Source organism: Hylobates moloch, unplaced genomic scaffold (assembly GCF_009828535.3).
Source record: "Hylobates moloch isolate HMO894 unplaced genomic scaffold, HMol_V3 SCAFFOLD_8, whole genome shotgun sequence".
Lineage (NCBI taxonomy): Eukaryota > Metazoa > Chordata > Mammalia > Primates > Hylobatidae > Hylobates > Hylobates moloch.
In genome coordinates this window covers 25,597,170-25,619,294 of record NW_026652283.1, presented here as the reverse complement: position 1 = coordinate 25,619,294, position 22,125 = coordinate 25,597,170, and the positions used below count along the sequence as shown (strand labels likewise).

Here is a 22,125-nt window from a genome sequence, read left to right as displayed (position 1 = left end):
AGCTAATAAGAAATTATTCGTTTTCGTAGGTGAGCTAAGGTATTGTGGTTATATAGGAGAATATTCTTATACAGATGGTCCCTGACTTATGATACTTTGACTTATGATCTTTTGATTTTAGTTTTGATAATTTCCTGGGCTAGCAATATACAGTATGATACTCTTGCAACGCTGAGCAGTGGCAGTGAGCCATAGCTCCTGCTTAACCACATGGGTAATAGCTAACATTCTACAGTGTGCTGTATTCAATAAATTACATGAGCAGTTAAACACTTTATTATAAAATAACCTTTGTGGGCCGGGCATGGTGGCTCACGCCTGTAATCCCAGCACTTTGGGAGGCCGAGGTGGGAGGATCACGAGGTCAGGAGATCAAGCCCATCCTGGCTAACACGGTGAAACCCTGTCTCTACTAAAAATACAAAAAATTAGCTGGGCGTAGTGGTGGTGGCGGGCGCCTGTAGTCCCAGCTACTCGGGAGGCTGAGGCAGGAGAATGGCGTGAACCTGGGAGGCGGAGCTTGCAGTGAGCCGAGATCGCGCCGCTGCACTCCAGCCTGGGCAACAGAGTGACATTCCGTCTCAATAATAATAATAATAATAATAAAATAGAATAGCCTTTGTGTTAGATGATTTTGTTCACTTGAATCTAATGTAAGTGTTCTGAGCGCATTTAAGGTAGGCTAGGGTAAAGCCATAATGTTCGGTGGGTGAGGTACATTAAGTGCGTTTTGACTTTACGATGGGTTTATCCTGATGTAACCCCCTTTTAAGTCTGTACTTAGACTTACATCCGTACTGAGTAACTTGTTACTCAGAGTGTGGTAGGTGGTTGCATAGCATTGGCATCATCTGAGAGCTTTCTGGAAAAGCAGAATTGCTGGCACCACGCTGACCTAAGAATCAGATCTACCTTTTAACAAGACTGCCCCCCTGCGATTCACAAGCACATTAAGTTTGAGAAACGCTGTGGTAAGACATGCACAGTAAAGTGTTTAGAAGTGAAATGTCATGATATCTGTAACTTACTTTCAGCAGGAAAAAAATAGAGATGGGGAGATAGTAGTGATAGAGAAGCAAATATGGTAAAATATTAACAATTGTTGATATTAGGCAGTATATAGTCTATTTATTGTGTTATTCAACTTTTCTGTCTGGTTTAAACTTTTCATGATAACTTGGGAGTAATATTAACAGTTTGTTGAACTTGACCAGACCTTTGCCCAGGAAGCAAGTTATTGAAGGCTAAGCAGTATTTTTAAACAATGGTAGTCTGATGTAGGAGGGCTCATAATAATTTACTCCTGAAACCCTAATATTTATTTTTCTCAAACTAGTGGGAACATAGGTATTGTGATTCTATAAAGCATTTGTTTCTTCTATTTTATGGTTTACAATGGAATTTCTGAAGTTAAGAACTACTACTACGTAGCAAAACCTTATGTAATATTTTCTTGTTTCAAAGACTGTTAGACAAAAATAAGTGGGTACTCTCTGTGAGATGTTAACAGACTGTCCACGTTAGTCTGTGGCTAACATCGAACACATCCTCTGTGTTAGGCATTGGGCTGTATGTACACTGAGGAAAGAGCAGTACACAAGAGAAATACAGTTCCCATCCTTGTTATAGTCTAGCAGAGGAGAAAAAACTTTTCTCATTGTCCTAACTAGCATTTATACATTATTTATATCGCATTTTCCTTAAACTATTAAAAAAAACCTTTGGAAGCATTTTGTGTAAGAGCTTGTTTACATTAGCACATACAAACCATGTAAGATGGCGTTTTGACCATATTAAATGGGTTGGTGTATATTTTAAGCAAGAATTATAATTTATGAATATACCATTTAATATTACACATAGGTGGGATTATCACAGAATAGCTTTAAAAAATCCCCTAAACACTAATCATGTGTTATTTTTGGCTTCAGGTGGTTACCCTAACAGCTAATGATAAGACAAGTGTTTCCTTCTCCTCCCTCCCGGGACAAGGTGTCATATACAATGTCATTGTTTGGGACCCGTTTCTAAATACATCTGCTGCCTATGTTCCTGCTCACACATATGCTTGCAGCTTTGAGGCAGGAGAGGGTAGTTGTGCTTCCCTAGGTGAGTATGTGGCTTTAAACTTTTACAAATTCTCCTTTGGCCTTGCAGATAATGCTTTTGTCTAGTTCTCATTCATTCAACACATACCTTTTGAGCCCCTGCATTATTCCACTCTCTGTTGTAGGCACTAGGACATAGCAGTAAACAAAAGAGCAAAAATCCTTGTTCTGGAGCTTATATTATAGTGAGGGAGATGAGACAGACAAGATAAATTTATAAAATATGTAATACATGAGAAAATGGTGAGTGCTAAGAAGATAAATGAAGTAGGAAAGGGAGATAACACATGCCAGTAAGAGTAAAATTTGAGATAGATAGCATGGCCAGGGCAGTCCTTGATGCACCACGCACATTCCTGGGTATGGCATGTACCAGGCAGAGGGAGCAGCCAGGATGAGGGCCTGCACCTGGGAGCCTGCCTGAGGGTGTGAAGAACTGCAGTGATGACAGGGGTTGCAGGAGCACGGGGAGGGCAAAGGGAGTAGAGGTGAGGTGAGAGGTGCGGGGGCAGGCAGCCTGTGTTTGGCCTCGTAGACCGTAGTATGGGATTTCGCTTCTATTCTGAGCAAAAAGGAAAGGCATTGGAAGGTTTTGAGCAAATGGTGCCATGATCTGAGATATTTTAATGGGATCACTGGCTGCTTTTTGAGAAAAGACAGAGGCAGGAGCAGAAATGCAGATTGGTTAGGAGGCCATTGAAGTAATCCAGGGGAGAGATAACTAGGTTAGGTAGAGTGGGGGCAGTGAAGGTGTTGTGAGGGGTGGGTGTGTGTGTGTGTCTATGTGTGTATTTAGCAGTTTATCTTGAAATGGTTTCTCAGAAAATATGCAAAAATAGTATAAAGAATTTCTGTATAATCTTCATCCAGATTCCTCAAAGCTTAATGTGTTAGGCTATTTGCTTTTCATTCTCTCTTCTCTCTTTCTTTCTATATACAATTGACCTTTGAACAGTGTAGGGGTTGTGGGGGGTGGGGGCGGACTCCTGTGCAGTCGAAAATCTGTGTATAACTCTTTTCTTTTTTTCTAAGACATAGTTTCACTCCTGTTGCCCAGTCTGGAGTGCAGTGGCATGATCTCAGCCCACTGCACCCTCTGCCTCCAAGATCAAGTGATTCTCCTGCCTCAGCCTCCTGAGTAGCTGGGATTAACAGGCACACACCACCATGCCTGGCTAATTTTTGTATTTTTAGTAGAGTTGGGGTTTCACCATGTTGGCCAGGCTGGTCTCAAACTCCTGGCCTCAAGTGATCCACCCGCCTTGGCCTCCCAAAGTGCTGGGATTACAGGCATAAGCCACCATACCTGGCCCGTGTATAACTTTGACTTCCCCAAAACTTAACTACTATTAGCCTAGTGTTGACCGGAGAAGCCTTACTGATAATATAAATACTTGATTAACACATATTTTGTATGTTATATTTATCATAGACTATAGTCTTACAATAAAATAAGCTAGAGAAAAGTAAATGTTATTAAGGAAATCATAAGGAAGAGAAAGTATATTTACTATTCATTAAGTGAGAATGGATCATCATAAAGGCCTTCATCTTCATCGTCTTCACATTGAATAGGAAGAGGAGGAGGAAGAGGAGGGGTTGTTGTTGCTGTCTAAGGGCTGGCAGAGGTGGAAGGGGAGGTAGGGGAGGCAGGCACACTCAGTGTGACTTTTACTGAAAAAAAGTCTGTATGTAAGTGGACCCATGCAGTTCAAACCTTTGTTGTTCAGGGGCCGACTGTGTAGGTATAGATATGTACACACACACACACACACACACACACACACACACACACACTATTTTCTTCTCTGAACCATTTGAGAGTAAGTTGCAGACATAAAGACCTTTTTGCCATTAAATACTTCTGTATTTATTTCCTTACATAGCCATAGTAAAATTATCAAAATTACAAAGTTAACATTGATACAGTAGTTATTTAATTCACACATGTTAGCACATTTACTAGTTGTTCCAATAGTGTCCTTTATAAGTAAAAAAAATTTTTTTTGGCTGGGTGCAGTGGCTCACGCCTGTAATCCCAGCACATTGGGAGGTCAAGGTGGGCGGAATGCTTGAGCTCTGGAGTTCAAGACCAGCCTGGGCAACATGGCGAAACTCCGTCTCTACAAAAAATACAAAAATTAGCTGGGTGCAGTGGCACGTGCCTGTCGTTCCAGCTACTTGGGAGTCTAAGGTGGGAAGATCACCTGAGCCCAGGAAGGTCGAGGCTGCAGTGAGCCGTGATTGTGCTTCTGCACTCCAGCCTGGGCAACAGAGCGAGACCCCGTCTCCCCGTCAACAAATTTTTTTTCCCGTGTCCAGGGTTCAGTTTAGGATCCCACATTGCATTTAACCGACGTGTCTCTTTAGAGTTCTATAATCTGGAACAAGTTTTTTTTTTTTTTTTTTAATTTTAATCTTTTAAGACCTTGACCTTTTTGAGAAGTACAGAATATTTATTTTTTTTAGAATGTCTTCAATTTGGGTTAGTTTGATATTTCCTCATAATTAAATTTTGATTATGCTTTTTTGGCAGGAATACAAAGGAAGTGATGTGTCCTTCTCAGGAGACACTTGTCTCTTTATTTATTTGTCTCTTTACTGGTGGTGACACCCTTGATGACTTGGTTATTGGTGTCTTGCCAAGTTTCTCCACTGAAGTAACTGTTCCTTTTTTTAAGTGTCTTCAGGGGAGATACTTCGAATGTCAGTAAATATCCCATTCTCAAACTCTCACTTGCTAGTTTTGGCATCCAGTGATCTTTGCCTGAAACATTTATTACTAGATGGTTGCCAAGTGGTGTTTTTGTAATGTATCACTCCTTCTATGTTTATTTGTTGCCATTCTGCTCTAAGGAAGGGTTTTCCCTCCCCTCCCATTTATTTATCCATGTATTTATTTTAAACCTGGACCCGTAGATTCCTATTTTATTCTCTGGATGAAATCCATTACTGTCATTTATTTTCATGTTCAAATTGTTCCAGATTTGGCTCATGAGTGGCTGGATATGTTTGGAGTCCAGTGTACTGATGGATTGGATGAAGGGTTTGAGAGAAAGAGGTCTAAAGGACTTTGTAGTTTTTGGCCTGAGCAACTGGAGAGAGAGAGCGACCATTCGCTGAGGTGGGAAACACTGTTGGAGGAGGAAGTTGGGAGGACACATTAAGAGTTCAGTTTTGGACAAGTTCAGTTTGAGAACCCTATTGAGCATTTATGTGCAGATGTTTAACTGATGGTTGATTATATATATAAGCCTGGAATTCAGAGGAAACTCTTAGCTGGAGAGCATCTTGGAAGTCTTCAGACTGAATATATGGCATTTAAGGCCTCATGCTAAATGGTATTATCTATAAAGGGGTGGCAGAGGTGGAAGGGGAGGTGGGAGAGGCAGGCACACTCAGTGTGACTTAGAGAAAAGGGAGAGGTCTGAGGACTGAGCCCTGGGTGCTCCAATGTTTAGAGCTTAGGAAACTGAAGATCCTACCAATGGGCTAAGAAGCTGTAGCCAGACTGGTAGAAGGAAAGTGATGTTTGTTGAAGCCAAGGGGAGATAGTATTGCACAGAAGAGAGGGTGATCAACTTTGGCAGATGCTGCTGATAGGTCAGCTAAGAAAGAGACTGAAAATGACCCTTGGATTTAGCAACATGGAGGCCATTGGTACCAGTGAGAGCTGCTGCAGTGGAGAGATGGGGTAGGAGCCTGACTGGAGCATATTCAAGAACAAATAGGAGCTAGGAGCACAGAAATTGAAGAAAGTTCAAGTAGCTCTTTCAAGGAGCTTTGCTCTAAAGAAGAAAGTCTATTAGTTGTGTTCAAGCCAGAGATTATAGATCTCTCCCTCTGCTAGAGCCATATCCCACTGTTAAAGAAAAAAAAAATCAGTGACACTAGTTAAAGCACAGTGAGGAAGATTTTATTCAAGGTGGGGGTAGTATTACAATAGGCATAGGGACCGCTGTGATGGAATTTTGCAGTGGAGAAGAGAGATTGGGCCCAACTCTTGAGTACAACATGGGCTAGTGGGAATTTGTAGCCAAGGAGCAGGGTGGGAGTCAGTGGATGGAAAATTTCTAAGAGGAAACATGAGGGGCAAAGGGGCATTCTGTCTGCACTGACCTAAGGGGATTCTTACTGAAGACAGACCAGGGTGGTCAGACATCACCTGGGGGATGGATGGTGGAGGGTGAAGAACCCGATTAGATATCGAGGGTGATTTGATATCAAGCATAGGGGATTCTTGCTAAGCTGACTTATCAGAGTTCTTGCTGAAGCTGGATTTTACAAGGATGTGCGCAGATGGTCCTAAGAAGGGGTTCAGGAGACTGACTGAAATTTGGCCAAGCAGGCCGGGCGCGGTGGCTCACGCCTGTAATCCCAGCACTTTGGGAAGCCGAGGCGGGCGGATCACGAGGTCAGGAGATCAAGACCATTCTGGCTAACATGGTGAAACCCCGTCTCTACTAAAAAAAAAAAAACAATGCAAAACATTAGCCGGGCGTGGTGGCCGGCGCCTGTAGTTCCAGCTACTAGGGAGGCTGAGGCAGGAGAATGGCGTGAACCTGGGAGGCGGAGCTGGCAGTGAGCCGAGATCACACCACTGCACTCTAGCCTGGGCGGCAGAGCGAGACTCTGTCTCAAAAAAAAAAAAAAAGGAAATTTGGCCAAGCAAAGGCTCTTTGTCACCACTCAGTCTTCCACTCAAGACAATCTTCCACTGAAGATCCTTGAGGGATACAGTGCAAGAGACCTAGGCAGATATAAGTTTGTGTGTATGTATGTGTATGTGTGTATATATATATATATATATTTTTTTTTTTTTTTTTGACAGTCTCACTCTTGTCACCCAGGCTGGAGTGCAGTGGCATGATCTCAGCTCACTGCAACCACTGCCTCCCAGGTTCAAGTAATTCTCGTGCCTCAGCCTCCAGAGTATCTGGGATTATAGGTGTGCACCACCATGCTCTGCTAATTTTTGTATTTTTAGTGGAGACCTGACCAACCATGTTGGCCAGCTTGGTCTTGAACTCCTGACCTCAGGTGATCTGCCCACCTCGGCCTCCCAAAGTCCTACAAGTGTGCACCACCTCTCCTAATTTTTGTATTTTTAATTGAGACGGGGTTTCACCATGTTGGCCAGGCTGGTCTTGAACTCCTGGCCTTAAGTGATCCACCCGCCTCAGCCTCCCAAAGTGCTGGGATTACAGGCGTGAGTCACTGCACCTGGCCCTGTATTTTTAACCGATAGACTGAAGTATGTCTGGGTTCCTCCCTTTCTTTTCCTTGAGCCCTTCATACAAAAGCCCCTTCTAAATAGAAAGTCCCCCAGGCCTGTCTCTCTCTGTTAGGCTTAGGAGACAGAGACCTCTGAGCCAGTTGTTCTTCCCACCCAATGTTGAACCTTCCTAGTGATGTTAGTTCTTTTGTTACTCTGATTTTCAAGATTGATGAGTATTAGGGTGCTTTTCCTGACCTTGGAGTAGGGAGGCTATATCCATATTGCCTCCTAACTAAAACCTTGCCCTGTGGTTCATAATCCTTAGCAATACTGTCATAGTTAAAGACACTTTAACCTTTGACTTGCTCCTGTCCTAGTCTATTCACTCCTTTCGTTCCCCCAAAGTGAATGTCTGTTTTATGTCTTGTTTTATCATAGATTCTGCTTTTGATGAAACCTTCCGTGCCCTCTCATTTTACTTGTATAATTGTTTCTCTACCTCCTTCCTGGTATTGTGATAGGGATTTAGTTCCCCTCTAATGTTATGGAAAAGTATCTAACTGTGTCTTAGTTTTTATTGGGTTGGAAGACCTTGCGGTCTTGGTGATTATACTTGCTGAAAAGTTCCACGGGATCTTCGTTTGAGAAAATCATCCCAGCGAATTTAATGGTTTTGGTGTAAAAATTAAATTCTAGAACGATAGTCAACCACAGGTCTGAAATAAACACGATGTGGTGTTTTTATCTTTCGTTTAATCTTTCAGGTTTTTCTTTGTTTTTTGTTTTTGAGATGGAGTCTGGCTGCGACACCCAGGCTGGAGTGCAATGGCCTGATCTTGGCTCACTGCAACCTCTGCTTCCCAGGTTCAAGCAATTCTCCTGCCTCAGCCTCCGGAGTAGCTGGTTCTACAGGCATGCGCCACCAGGCCTGGCTAATTTTTGTATTTTTAGTGGAGACGGGGGTCTCACCATGTTGGCCAGGCTGGTCTCAAACTCCTGACCTCAAGTGATCTGCCCACCTCGGCCTCCCAAAGTGCCGGGATTATAGGCGTGAGCCACTGCGCCCGGCCATCGTTTAATCTTTCTTATGGGCTCCTTATTCTCAGAAACGCTGATATTTAGGTATAATAATATCCCCTGTGAATTCTGCTCTTCTGTGTTTCTTATTTTACTGTATGTCTTCATGGTTTCTCCATTGTGAGCACTCTTAGGTATTTTATGTATTTTGATTTGTGGCAGCCTTGTATTTTAGCATGAGATTGTATAGCTGTCTTGTTTTGGGTTTTAGTTCAGGGATTATTTTCTTGCATTTATCTCTGAGGAGTCATGATGGTGGGTGATGAATTTAGTGAGCATATTTTTCTCTTCAGTAAGCTAAATGATACCATGCTTCATCATTGGTTGTAATGCAACATTTTTCTCCAAGGCAATATGTATAATTGATAAGACTGGTAGTAATTTGTGTATGTGTGACTTGTAAGTATAATACATGTTTTTAAATTGTGAGTTTTGGTTTAAATTTTTTATTGTGAAAAACTTCAGCGAGCCTCCATATACTAATTATCCAGCCTTAACAATTTTGATGTATGGCCATTATCTTGTTTCAGCTGTGCTCTACCTGCTTCTCTGCCTCCCCACCTCATCACCCTCCTTTATCACTGGATTACTTTAAAGCAAATCCCTGGTCATTATGTTACTCACAAATATTTCAGTATGTATACCTTAAAGATAAGCACTTAAAAAATAGAACCACAGTGTCATTAACATAATTTTCATTTTAAAATATTGAAAATATTTCATTAATAGCATCAAATTAACAGCCAGAGTTTGCTTCTGGAGTCATCTCAATTGTTTTCCAGTTTGTTTGAATCAGGTTTCAGATGAGATCTATACATAGTATTTAGTTGATGTGTCTTTTAAATCTCTTTTAACCTGTATTCTCCCTCCACCCACCCCCACAGCCTCCCTGCCACTCCCTGCCACCTTTTGTCCATGCAGTTTATTTGTTGAAGAAACAGGATTATTTGTTTTAGGAACACTCTCTCTCTGTTTCTCACCACTGTACCCAGGAATATGTCAGAGGAAGTGTTCCATACCTCTATCAGCAAGCATATATTGTCTGGATTCTCTTTTTGTTATAGCAGCATTTGTTGATATTGATTGTCTACATAGGTTCATTCATTAGGGGTGGCAAAGGTATTTTAAAGATAAATTTGTAATATACATGTATGAGATAAATTATGTCAATTCACTTAGCTTTTTTGATGAAGGTTCGTTCTATAAATATTAATACAAGTATCAAATTGGATGTATTATCCACTAAATTTTCATTATTTTGTAGGAAGAGTGTCTTCCAAAGTGTTCTTCACTCTTTTTGCCCTGCTTGGTTTCTTCATTTGTTTCTTTGGACACAGATTCTGGAAAACAGGTATTATGTCCAATGTAGTTGCTATTTCCATTTTGCGGTCTTTTCTCTTTAATGTTGCTGGGGAATGACCTGTGAGGAGAGTAAGCGCTTACTTATCTCTACTATCTTCATAGATTTGTAGCTGGGGTCTTGTAGTCATGAGTCTACTGAGTTGCACTGCATTTTTATTTTTTTCTATTCTCCCTACAGTGGAGTATAACTTTCTCCTATTAACAGGGGAATACAATTATGCAGTGAATTTTATCAGCTGCTAGATCTGTTAGTTGACTAAAGATAACCAAGATTAGACATTGGTTGTCAGGGCCGGGCTCAGTGGCTCATGCCTGTAATCCCAGCACTTTGGGAAGCTGAGGTGAGAGGACTGCGTGAGGCCAGGAGTTTGAGACCAGTCTAGGCAACATAGTGAGATCCCTTCTCTACCAAAAAATTAAAGACAAATTGGGGCTGCGTGTGGTGGCTCACACCTGTAATCCCAGCACTTTGGGAGGCTGAGGCAGGCAGATTGCTTGAGCTCAGGAGTTTGAGACCAACCTGGGTAACTTGGTGAGACCCTGTCTCTCCAAAAAATACAAAAAATTAGCCAGGCTTGATGGTGTGTGCCTGTAGTCCCAGCTACATGGGGAGGCTGAGGTGGGAGGATTGCTTGAGCCTGGGAGGCGGAGGTTGCAGTGAGCCAAGATCGTGCCACTGCACTCCAGCCTGGATGACAGAGTGAGATCCTGTCCCCTAAAAAATAAATAAAAAATAAAAAAGAAGAAGTTGGTTGTCTTTGTAAAAATATGTGTGGATTTTGGTGATGGCAATTGATGTGGTTTTGCATGAATCAGGCTGTGGAGCTGCAGTGTACAGCGAGTTTGAAATGTCTGCTCAGACCTGAGAGATTCAGATGCCAAAGGGAATGCCAGCATCTACATCAGTGAAACACACTGAAGAACTGGGGTGTAAATCATGCTCACTGAATTGGTTTGAATTATTTGGGCTACCTTTTATATAAGTGATGTTTTCGATTGCGAAAAAATCCTTATTTAATCAACAAGGTGTATAACTGAGCATCAAGGTAGCTCAAATCTAATCCTGATCTAATAAAGATCTTTAAACTTGTGTTAAATTGTTTGAAATAGCAACTCCTTTCCTGCTATTATGACACTTTTTTATTAATTGGGAAGAGAGTATTGTGAAGAATATATAATATCTCAACATGTAGAATGATTCTGTAACAAAGAACTTAGTTGCTAAGCTGTGGTCTCAAAGTTATCACTAGCTTTTTTTTTTTCTTTTTAAAGAGATGGAGTCTCACTGTGTCTCCCAGGCTGGAGTGCAGTGTAGTGGCTGTTCACAGGTACAATTATAGTGCACTACAGCCTCACATTCCTAGCCTCAAGTGATCCTCCCACCTCAGCCTCCCAAGTAGCTGAGACTGCAGGCACAAGCCACCATACCCTACTCTGGGTTTTTTTGGTATGTTGATATGTATCATTTTATATTTATTGAAATTGAGATATAGTACAAGTATTACCAAGAACAACTGTGAAGAATTTAAGAAAATAGGTAGAGCTATGGCCTCCATGATCAGGATTAGGCTTATTTGTGGGAACGAAGTTATCTGTATGCTTGCATTACCAGGTGCATTCCATTAAAATGGATGAAGGTAATGATTGATCATTCTAAACAGGATAGGATGAATTAAAAGAAGATATAAAAGTTATATTTTGCTTTGGAACAGTTTGGGTTTCTTTTACCTTTTACGTTTTATTTCTGCTTACAAAACTATTAAAATTTAGTGTGTAATTTCATATCAGATACATGTGACAAAGTGCTATTCTTGTTTTAAGCAGAAAAATATATTAAAATGAGCTATGAAATGAACAAATAACAATTTAACAATGGAAACTGACCTATATACAAGAAAGTGTATCCTGTAGTTAGTACTTTAATATCGTATCCATTTAATAATAATTACTCCCGTGACTGCTGAATTTCTTCTGCCTTTTAGATTTTTTTTTTTTTCCGCTGAATGCTGTAACGTGTAAATTCCAGGAGCTTAAGCATGTATTTGTAGATTAAATATTTAAATTGCACTGTAAAAAGGATGCCTAACCATAGCTTTTGTTGTTTTGCTTTTTTCCTTTCCTGGTGGTTTGCCACTTAGAATTATTCTTCATAGGCTTTATCATCATAGGATTCTTCTTTTATATATTGATTACAAGACTGACACCTATCAAGTATGATGGTAAGTGAAGATTATATAGTTTAACTGGGTATTCAAGAAGGCAGGTGCTGTGTTTTACTTCACCTTTCCTTCTACAGTTTGGCCTGTATTGTGTGTGACAGCCTATTACGTATGTAAAATAATAGTCCACCTAGGCTCTGAACACCTTTTCTGAACTACTCATTCAGACCTTCTGGGTTTTAATCTGTATGGTGAATTCCTTGGTACTTAGGGAAAGGAGGGGCCATATTGATTATAGACCTGTGTTCTGGCTATGTGATATGTTGAAGATATGAGATGTACAACAAGCAAGATGCTGAGGTTTTCTTTACCTGAACACAGACACCCCCCTTACCCCATTACGTTTAACAGAATGCTTGCCACCTTTTCCTTCTCAATCCCAATTTATTGACGAGCCAAGCCTGTCACTGGTCCTGGGAGGTTTAGCTCCCTAGCTAATTTCTTTGTCTCAGCCCAGACCCCTCCCTAGAGAGGGTTGCTCTATGCTGGCTTCATGGCACCACTGAAGAGCCCTCAGTGCCTGACCTACAGAAAGCTGAAGCTGGCGTTGGTAATGGTATTGTATGTCTAAGGCACGCGGTTGGAAGTACTGCCGGTTATCCAGCAGTTCATCCTCTCTCTTTGTACAGTGCATCTGATTCTGACAGCTGTCGCTGGAAGCGTCGGTGGAATGTTCTTGGTAGCTGTGTGGTGGCGATTTGGAATCCTCTCGATCTGCATGCTCTGTGTTGGACTAGTGCTGGGGTTCCTCATCTCGTCAGTGACTTTCTTTACTCCACTGGGTAGGCGATATGTAACAGATGTTTTGTGTGTTTGAGTCACTGTTTGAATACTGCCTAATTGGATTTGCATCCTGGAGTGGTGTTGCATGTCAGTCCTTCTCCTGTGGAGTTCTGGAAATCTGCATTGATGGTGTGACACTTTCAGATAGCACCAGTACCAGTGAAAGTCCCTCCTTCCTCAAAGGCACATTAGATGAAATATAGAATGTCTTTAGAGGTAGCTTTATATCTATTTGTTGTGATAAAGGGTGTGTGTTTATTAGAACTAATGGAGATAAAGGGGCACTGCTCTGATGGCAGCTGAGTTGGGGAACCTGGTATTTTGTTTCTGGTCTTCTGTTGTAACCTCAACCTCCACTTCCACCTGCTGCCAAAGCCCAGCTGTCCCTGAGGTACTTAATCACCCTGGGGCAGTAGCACAGGGATGGTTCTGGGGTTTTTTGGTGTTTTTTAAAAAGTAAATCAATTGCTATCAGTTTTTAAAATCTGGTTAACTTATAAGTTAACTTTCTTTGCCATTGTTTAATAACTTACATTTCCTGATTGTTGTCAAAAACAAACAAACAAACAAAAATAGTGTCTGTACTCAAAAGTATTCTATTTGGCTGTTTCGATTCTGTGACAATATTCTTAAAATACTAGAATAAAGTTGATGGGACTGTTAGATATAAAAACAGCCATTTCATGAGGCTGTCAACTCTATAGAGAATGCAGGATATAATAGAGTACAAGCCATGTGTCCCTTGTCTCTCTGAAGACTTTTTTTTTCTAAGACTACAGAGCATTGACAACCTGTGTTTACTATCTAAAGCCCTTTGTTCTGACTTGAGCAAACCTGGAGGCAAGCATATTCCTTCTGGCCCTGCTACAGGTAGCCTTTTATCTGGATAGTCTGATGAAAAGCAGTGTTGTGTAGGCTTGGCTAAATGACAGATTCACATGGGGATGTTTTCGAAAATACAGATTCAAGGCTCTACCCTAGATGTGCTAAATAAAATACTTCCTAATGGCTGAGCATGGTGGCTCATGCCTATAATCCCAGCACTTTGAGAGACCAAGTGGGAGGATTGCTTGAGCTCGAGTTTGAGAGCAGCCTAGGTAACACAGTGATTCCTCATCTCTACTGGAAAAAAAAAAAATTAGCCAGGTGTCCTAGTGCATGCCTGTGATCTCAGCTACTCTGGGAGGCTGAGGCTAGAGGATTGCTTGAACCTGGGAGGTTGAGGCTACAGTGAGCTAGGATGGTGCCATTGCACTCCAGCCTGGGCGACTGAACCAGACCCTGTCTCAAAAACAAAAAGACCACAAAAACCAACTACTACTTAATGGGCTTCCCCCCTTTTGTTAATGCTTAGAGGATGGAGGGATGATAGGTTAGAATTTCTAGTAATTTAATGTACTTTTCATGAGTAGAATGAGCATGAATTATAAAGTCAGGAAAAAACCCTCTATATGCATTCTGGCTCTGTCACTAGTTCCCTTTCCAGCTTATAACCTTGGACAGTGTATCGAAACTTTGTTCCATCATCTGTGAAACTATCTCATAGGATAGATGTGAAGAATGAGAAAACAGAAATAAAGAGGTCTCAATTTTCGTCTTTATAAAAGTAGTCTAGAGCAGTTGTCTCCAAACTTTTTGACATACTATTCCTACTGGTAAAAATAATTTTAGCATATACCCTTTATATATGTTTATTCATGAACTATCTCAGCTCAAGGACAGAGTGATCAGCTCCTCAATGCTAGTGGGTGCAAACCCATATTTTTATTTTTTAGAGACAGGATCTCTTTCTGTCACCCATGCTGGACTGCAGTGACACTATCATAGCTCACTGCAACCTCAAACTCCAAGGCTCAAGCCATCCTCTTACATCAGCCTCCCAAGTAGCTGGGACTACAGGTGTGTGCTGCCATGCCTGCTAAGTTTTTATTTTTAGTAGAGACAGAGTCTCACTGTTGCCTAGGGTGGTCTTTAACTGGGCTCAGGCAGTCCTCCCACCTCGGCCTCCCAAAGTGTTGGGATTACAGGCTTGAGCCACTGCACCTGGCCTACATATGTGTATACACACACACACACAAACACACACACATGTATATATATATAATTTTTTTTTTCCCCTGAGATGAAATCTCACTCTGTCTCCCAGGCTAGAGTGCAGTCATGCAGTCTTGGTTCACTGCCACCTCCACCTCCCGAGTTCAAGTGATTTTCCTGCCTCAGCCTCCTGAGTAGCTGGGATTACAGGCACACACTACCATGCCCAGCTACTTTTTATATTTTTAGTAGAGATGGGGTTTCTCCATATTGGCCAGGCTGGTCTCAAACTCCTGACCTCAAGTCATCTGCTCGCCTTGGCCTCCCAAAGTGTTGGGATTACAGGCGTGAGCCACCATGCTGGGCCAAGAGGCCTACCCATATTTTTAAGCATTAGCATTTAAAAAATATTTGGCTGACTGCTACAATCTGATTAGATTGCTAGTTTTCACCTTATGTGGGAAGCAATGAACTTATTCTCTGAAAGGGTCCATTCTTCACATGCATGCATTGTAACTATTTTCAATACCTAGATTTCTTGAAAGCCTTTAAAAAAAAAGCCACATATGTATTTTGTGAAGGTTAATATAGTTAAACTAGAGAATCTAATCTGTAAGTTCACCTCAATGGCATGTTGCTGTTGGCTTCAGAGAATACGGAGTCTCAAGGTCCAATCCTGTAGCCTAGGGACTCCCACTCTTCCACTGTGACCTGGATATGTAGGTCTTGAGGTATGGGGCCATTTACAGATGGACTGAATGGTGGTGCCAGTGTCAGTATTAAACAGCAGTCAGGCTATTCTTGCTTTTTAAACTTAATTTATAAAGAGGAGTTCTCATATATTTGTTCTGGGGCAGCGTAAGTTGTGCAGCATTTTAGAGTCCAGCAGCAGGAGACAGGTTTGGGAAGAACAGATGGTTGGTTGGTTCCTCTTTCCTGATACATGAGGAAATCACATGTCACAGTGTGCAGTGGCATGACAGGACATGCTTTGATGGTAAAAATCTGTTAAGTGGATTCACTGTTTACATTGGGTTCATGGCTTAACTCTGAATGCCTTTTACTTGTATTTTTTATTTTGCAGTATGAAATCATAAAGTCAGAAATGTAGAGCTAACAGGTGATTTAGAGCTTGGAGATATAATTCAATGCCATTTTGAGGGTTAGGAAACTGAGGCTTAAGTTCACAGAGCTAGTGAATGGAAGAGCTTGGACTATTCCAGTCTCTTCTAAATGACTTCGTTAATAAGTGCAGAGCGTTGACCTGCTTGATTCCCCCCACCCACCTTCTAGAACACATCCTTCAAAGAAGACTGTATTGACAGTTAAATGAAGAAAATTAGAATTCATTTCTAGTTACCAACATATTCCCTGGTTGTTACTTTAAGCCTTTGATGTATATCTGTGTTCAGATGTTCCAAGAAACTAAATCTAACTTGGTAAAGCTGTTGTTTACTCTTAGTTTCTTTTTGCTTTTTCAGGAAACCTAAAGATTTTTCATGATGATGGTGTATTCTGGGTCACTTTCTCTTGCATAGCTATCCTCATTCCAGTAGTGTTCATGGGCTGCCTAAGAATAGTAAGTGTTTCATCAAAAGTTAGATTTATTCATTATGTTATCCTGTGTGTTCAGCTGATCACTTATTTCATCATTTTGCATGTTTTATTCACTGGGGAGGGCTGTGTTACCTGTATCAGATGACTGATTCTAAACAGCCTTGTTACTATGAAAGCAAAGGAAGTTCTATTTATGATTACCACATGGTGTTTTGTTTTGTTTTGTTTTGTTTTTTCATCAAGTGGAGCATCACAGTCAATATGCTTTTAACAGTGGGAGCAGAGAAGGTAGTGCTTACTCTAGTACACCAACTTGATGGGGTCATTAGTTTCAGTTGGCTTCAGAAGAGTGATTCTTCCTCTAATTAGATTTTATTGTTGAAGTTCTTTCATAGGGAAGATATTTTCCATAGTATTTGGATAAGCTGAACTGTGTTTTAAGAACTCATATGGATGTTGAAGGTTGTTTTCAGTTTATCTTTCCAGAGAACTTCTGTTCAGCTCTGAGTGGATCTGGTCCCTTTTCATGCCTGAGGGAGTAGATGTGATTGCCTGTGATTGAAGCCAATGGAGAGTTAGAAACTATTTTTGTTCTACCATGAATGATGCCTAAACTCTTCCACTCTTCCACAGCTGAACATACTGACTTGTGGAGTCATTGGCTCCTATTCGGTGGTTTTAGCCATTGACAGTTACTTGTCCACAAGCCTTTCCTACATCACTTTGAACGTACTCAAGAGAGCGCTCAACAAGGATTTCCACAGAGCTTTCACAAATGTGCCTTTTCAAACTAATGGTAAGACTCTTAAATCCAAAAACCAGTGTGACAGCACAGTAGGAGTCTTGACCCACCTATGCTAACCAGAGCACTTGGAAACCAAATTTAAAGAAAGTCAACTGGGACAAAAGGAGGGAACACAGCATACAATGCTGTGAGAACCCTCCGTTATGATAACTTAGGATCATGGGAGCAAAGCATTTAAAATTTTAAGATGAAGATAAAAATCTACTAAATGGATTTCATTAAGAAATTTCCAAGATTATTTAGGTTTACCTGGTCATTCTCAGTGGGGAGAAAAATGCTGACAGTAAAGACGTTTGACACTTATGGGTGGGGATGGAATGAGGGATGAGAATGACAACCTGATTTAATTTTAAGTTATTCCCTTGTTTCCCTCCTTTAATGAAGCATGCAGTTTGCTAGTTGAGTTTTTAATTAGTAAGCATATAGTTTCCCTCACTTGTAAGATTCTATCCATTACAGATTTTCTATAAATTTTTTGAAGAAAAAAATGACTACCACATGAATCGTTCAGATTGTAAGATATGTTGACTTCAGAAATGTTAAAATGTGGAGAGTGAAAAAGCATGTCCTAGAATTGAAGATATATTGCATTAAGCACAATTGTGATTGTGATTTTATTTTAGGGCAAATCTTTCCCTTTACTATCCAGAGCTTTCCCTTTGGATAAGAGGTTGATGGTAGAGACCTTGAAATCCTTGAAAAGCTTAAAACTCTTGCAAGTTTTAAGTACCAGACAGTGTTTTGCCAAGCCTTTTACTAGAAACTGAGTACGATTGGTTGAATCTTTTCTTGCGTTCCTATACCTACACTGTTGAGTGCAGTAGGGCCCCATATAGAGTGGAATGGGAAAGAAATGAGCGTGGTGGAATCTGATGTTCCATGACATACATATGTGAAGTATAACTAGATCACTGCCTTCCTCCCCAAACCCCCTCTGAGAAAACACACAAACAACTGTGGGTACTTGTTACATAATATTGGAAGGCCAAGGATCCAAACAACTGCTTTTTTTACAACCTGTCTGGACTTTCAAATGCCTGTAATTGAAAATTCCTAGTTTCAAAAATAAGACTGTGGCTTCCCTACTGATTCCTTGGTTTGTAACTAAGGAACTACATATGTGTTTGGACTAACTCACCAGAAAGTCTGTAGAAAGGAAGATGCAGATTTAGTCCATGAAGGGTTGTATTATTATGTTAGATTTTAAAACACTAGAGTTCAAACTGTACTTTTTCTACCGTTTTTTAGACTTTATTATCCTGGCAGTATGGGGCATGCTGGCTGTAAGTGGAATTACGTTACAGATTCGAAGAGAGAGAGGACGACCATTCTTCCCTCCCCACCCATACAAGTTATGGAAGCAAGAGAGAGAGCGCCGAGTGACGAACATTCTGGACCCTAGCTACCACATTCCTCCATTGAGAGAGAGGCTCTATGGCCGATTAACCCAGATCAAAGGGCTCTTCCAGAAGGAACAGCCAGCTGGAGAGAGAACGCCTCTGCTTCTGTAGATGCCCAGGGGCTTGGTCAGTGTGCCTCAGCTTTGGAGTTCATGCCTGGAGTGGTTCAACAGTCTCTGGTGCAAGTCTAATAAGAGATCAGGCATATATATCTGTTCTTTGCATAATATTATGGTGCCCTTATTGATATATGGTAAGGGTATACTAGGGGATTAGGATGACTCTAAGAGAATGAGAAAGATGACCAAAAGGTTGGTGGTAGGGAGGCTTTTTCTTATTTCCAAATACTTGAGAAATTACCTTTGGTTTACAAATCTATGATCAACTTATTCCATTAAATAGATACATTAAAAAAATTAAAAACTGATTCTCCTGCAGAGCCCTGGTGTTTCTTTTTATAACCTCTTGAAACAAGTCTCTCACCTGAGTCTGTCTTAACTTTTGGAGGGAGTTTATTATTGAGTCTCTATTTGTGACAGTATTTGGAGATTTAGGGATTTGATACTTAGGCCTTTGAATTTTAGAATACAAAGAGAATCAGGCCAGGCATGGTGGCTCACACCTGTAATCCCAATACTGGGAAGCCAAGGTGGGAGTATCGCTTGAGCCCAGGAGTTTGAGACCAACATGGGCAACATGACAAGACCCCATCTCTACAAAAAAATTAAAAAATTAGCCAGGCATGGTGGCACGTGCCTACTCCCAGCTCCCAAGGAGACTGAGATGGGAGGATCCCTGGAGCCCTGAAGATTGAGGCTACAGCGAGCCTTGATTGTGTCACTGCACTCCAGCCTGGGTGACAGAGACCCTGTCTCAAAAAGAGAAATAAAAAAAAAAAAAGCATCTTATTTTCTTACTAAAAGCAGTCTGATTACTTAGTTGCATGCCCGTCTTAGTATGATACATTATCCAGAAGTTACCCTTTTTGGTTTTTTTCAGTATTTTAAAAAATTTTTAAATTGTGATAAAATACACATGAAATTTACCTTCTTATTCATGTTTAAGTGTACAATTCAGTAGGTTCCCTTTGTTTTTGCCTTTTATTGCTTAAAATGGTAATTGAAATAGCTAAATTATTATTTGAAAATAGGCCAATTTATATAGATAATAGAATTTTATAAGGGTGATTTATTTATATTCCAAATAATGGTCCCCTTTTTTTTTCAAGGCCTTTTAAAATAGTGTCAAACAGGTGATCTTTAATTTAACTGCATTAGATGACATATGGATTATGTTTGCTTTTAGGAAATAACCCCCACCTTAAGCTATATTGCCGACCAGGTGTGGTGGCTCACACCTGTAATCCTAGCATTTTGGGAGGTCGAGGCGGGTGGATCACCTGGGGTCAGGAGTTTGAGACCAGCCTGGCCAACATAGTGGTCTCTAGTATAGCAGAATATATACTACTACACCCCGTCTCTACTAAAAATACAAAAATTAGCCAGGTATTGTGGCAGGTGCCTGTAATCCCAGCTACTCGGGAGACTGAGGCAGGAGAACTGCTTGAACCCAGGAGGCAGAGGTTGCAGTGAGCCAAGATCATGCCACTGCACTCCAGCCTGGGCAACAGTGCAAGACTCCGTCTCAAAAAAAAAAAAGTCTATATTGCCGTTAATAAGAAAACCTTAGAAAAATTTGTATTTCATAGTTCTTTCTGCTCAATTAGCTGTTAGCATTAGTGTAAAATATAGTTTTTAATAATTTCTTTTCTGTACAAAGCCTTTGTACAGAAAGGCTTCATCCTTAAAAGTGATGAGGATGGAGTCAAAAAGGATTCAGGTGTTTAGAGGAGCTGCTTTTCATTAGGACCTTGGAGAGTCCCCTCAGTTTTGACATCCTTGTTTCACCACAAGAAAGCACCCGACACCCTGGGTTGCAATACTTAATACTCAGGGACTTTCCCCCCAGCTTTCAGAGCACTGAATTATTGTGAGCTGGTGACTCTGCAGGCCTGAGTGGTATTAGGGTTGTGGAATGTTGTTGCATACACATTTGTGAGTTAACCACTATTTAAATGATGCTGCTTTTTAAAGTTTTTTCAAAGTACAATAGATTTTTGAAGTTTCAGGTAACTGGAAAAATCTTTAACTTTTGCTTTAAGTGTTTGGGGCAGGATAAAACAACAGAAAATATAAAACAATTTTTGCTTTGAAAAATTCAGTGCAGGTGACCATTTACTGCTTATTCTGTAATCCTTACTGTCTATAATTAACTTCAGTAACACTGAAACTTGATGAAAAGTTTTAAAAAATTATTTACTGTAGGCACAAAGTTATATGGAATGTTTGTTATTTTCTATACCATCTGAATGCACTGCCAGTGAAGACTGTAAAGACAGAACACACTATTTTGAAGGGAGGATACTAATTCTTTAAAATTTTTCATCATTTGTGAATGATAAAAAGTTTGTATAGTTTTTATAATAAATCCCTATTTTGAAAAAAAATGCTAAAAAGCCTCATTAAATATTTTCATAAAATTTTTCAGATTGTATTTGTACCATAGCAACAAGACCTGAGGAGTTTCATAACTATAAAAGTTATTTAACATGGGCAAACAATATAGTTCTTCATTTTTAAAAAATCACAAAGATAATAACAGGAAATGAAATCTGGGGCAATGTGTTAAAAGATTAATTTGGTGTTATTAGCACTTCAGGTGTGTCAGGCTAAAGAAAAGTAGTAGTTAACAGGAAACTCTGTTGAACTGTTCTTTAAAATGTTTTCAGAGGCCGGGTACGGTGGCTCACGCTTGTAATCCCAGCACTTTGGGAGGCCGAGGCGGGTGCATCACGAGGTCAGGAGATGGAGACCACGGTGAAACCCCGTCTCTACTAAAAATACAAAAAATTATTAGAATAAGGGTAAGCACTTTTCAAATTAATTGGAGACCATACCAATTTTAATCACTCATCTTTAATAATAAAATAGGTTCCTATGTAGTACATACCTCAAACATAAACTTAAGGTTTTAACAACAACCAAAAAAAAAAAAAAAAAGGATGGAAATGTGTCACTAAATAACAAAGTAAATGTCTTTAAACTTGAAGACCTTAAATTCATATCCAAGCAAAAAGACCAAGAATAAGTTAACCCAACTTGTTTGTTTACAAAAATAATTATTTATCAAGTAATCTTTTACAGTAGAGCTGCCTCAATGAACTGCCTCAAACTTAATCTCAATGGTGTAGCTTGAAATAGATTTCCATTCTTTAATAGCAGGGATAAAAAGTATCTGAATGAATGTGTCATTAAATTAAGGAATACTTTCCCAAAAACAATAAAAAGTTTAAAAATAAAAACTGTCATTTATTTATAAAATATCAAATAAGGCCTCTGACTGAAAAAAGAAAATCTATATAATGTTTGGGCCATTAGCCCTTTTCTATTCAATCATTCTCATCCACCCCACTCACACCAAACTTAAGATAAAAAAATTCTGAAGTGTAGCTTTGAATTTTACCAATATATGAAATTATACATAAAATTACCATATAAAGTAA

General features: G+C 40.1%; 1 protein-coding gene across 2 annotated transcripts in view; it reads left to right on the top strand.

The window, feature by feature from the left end:
* The window catches only part of TM7SF3 (transmembrane 7 superfamily member 3), a 40,653-nt gene extending 21,653 nt beyond the window's left edge, over positions 1-19,000 (top strand). Inside the window, exons 6-12 of one of the 2 annotated variants that reach the window (XM_032159880.2) lie at positions 1,932-2,109; positions 9,668-9,754; positions 11,904-11,984; positions 12,614-12,766; positions 16,283-16,380; positions 16,992-17,154; positions 18,412-19,000. In XM_032159880.2, the coding sequence (XP_032015771.1) occupies positions 1,932-2,109; positions 9,668-9,754; positions 11,904-11,984; positions 12,614-12,766; positions 16,283-16,380; positions 16,992-17,154; positions 18,412-18,674 (1,023 nt within the window). In that variant the 3' untranslated portion in view covers positions 18,675-19,000. The remainder of the gene's footprint in view (positions 1-1,931; positions 2,110-9,667; positions 9,755-11,903; positions 11,985-12,613; positions 12,767-16,282; positions 16,381-16,991; positions 17,155-18,411) is intronic. The other variant, XM_058442163.1, reaches the window with a different exon arrangement.
* Positions 19,001-22,125: the final 3,125 nt, after the last annotated feature.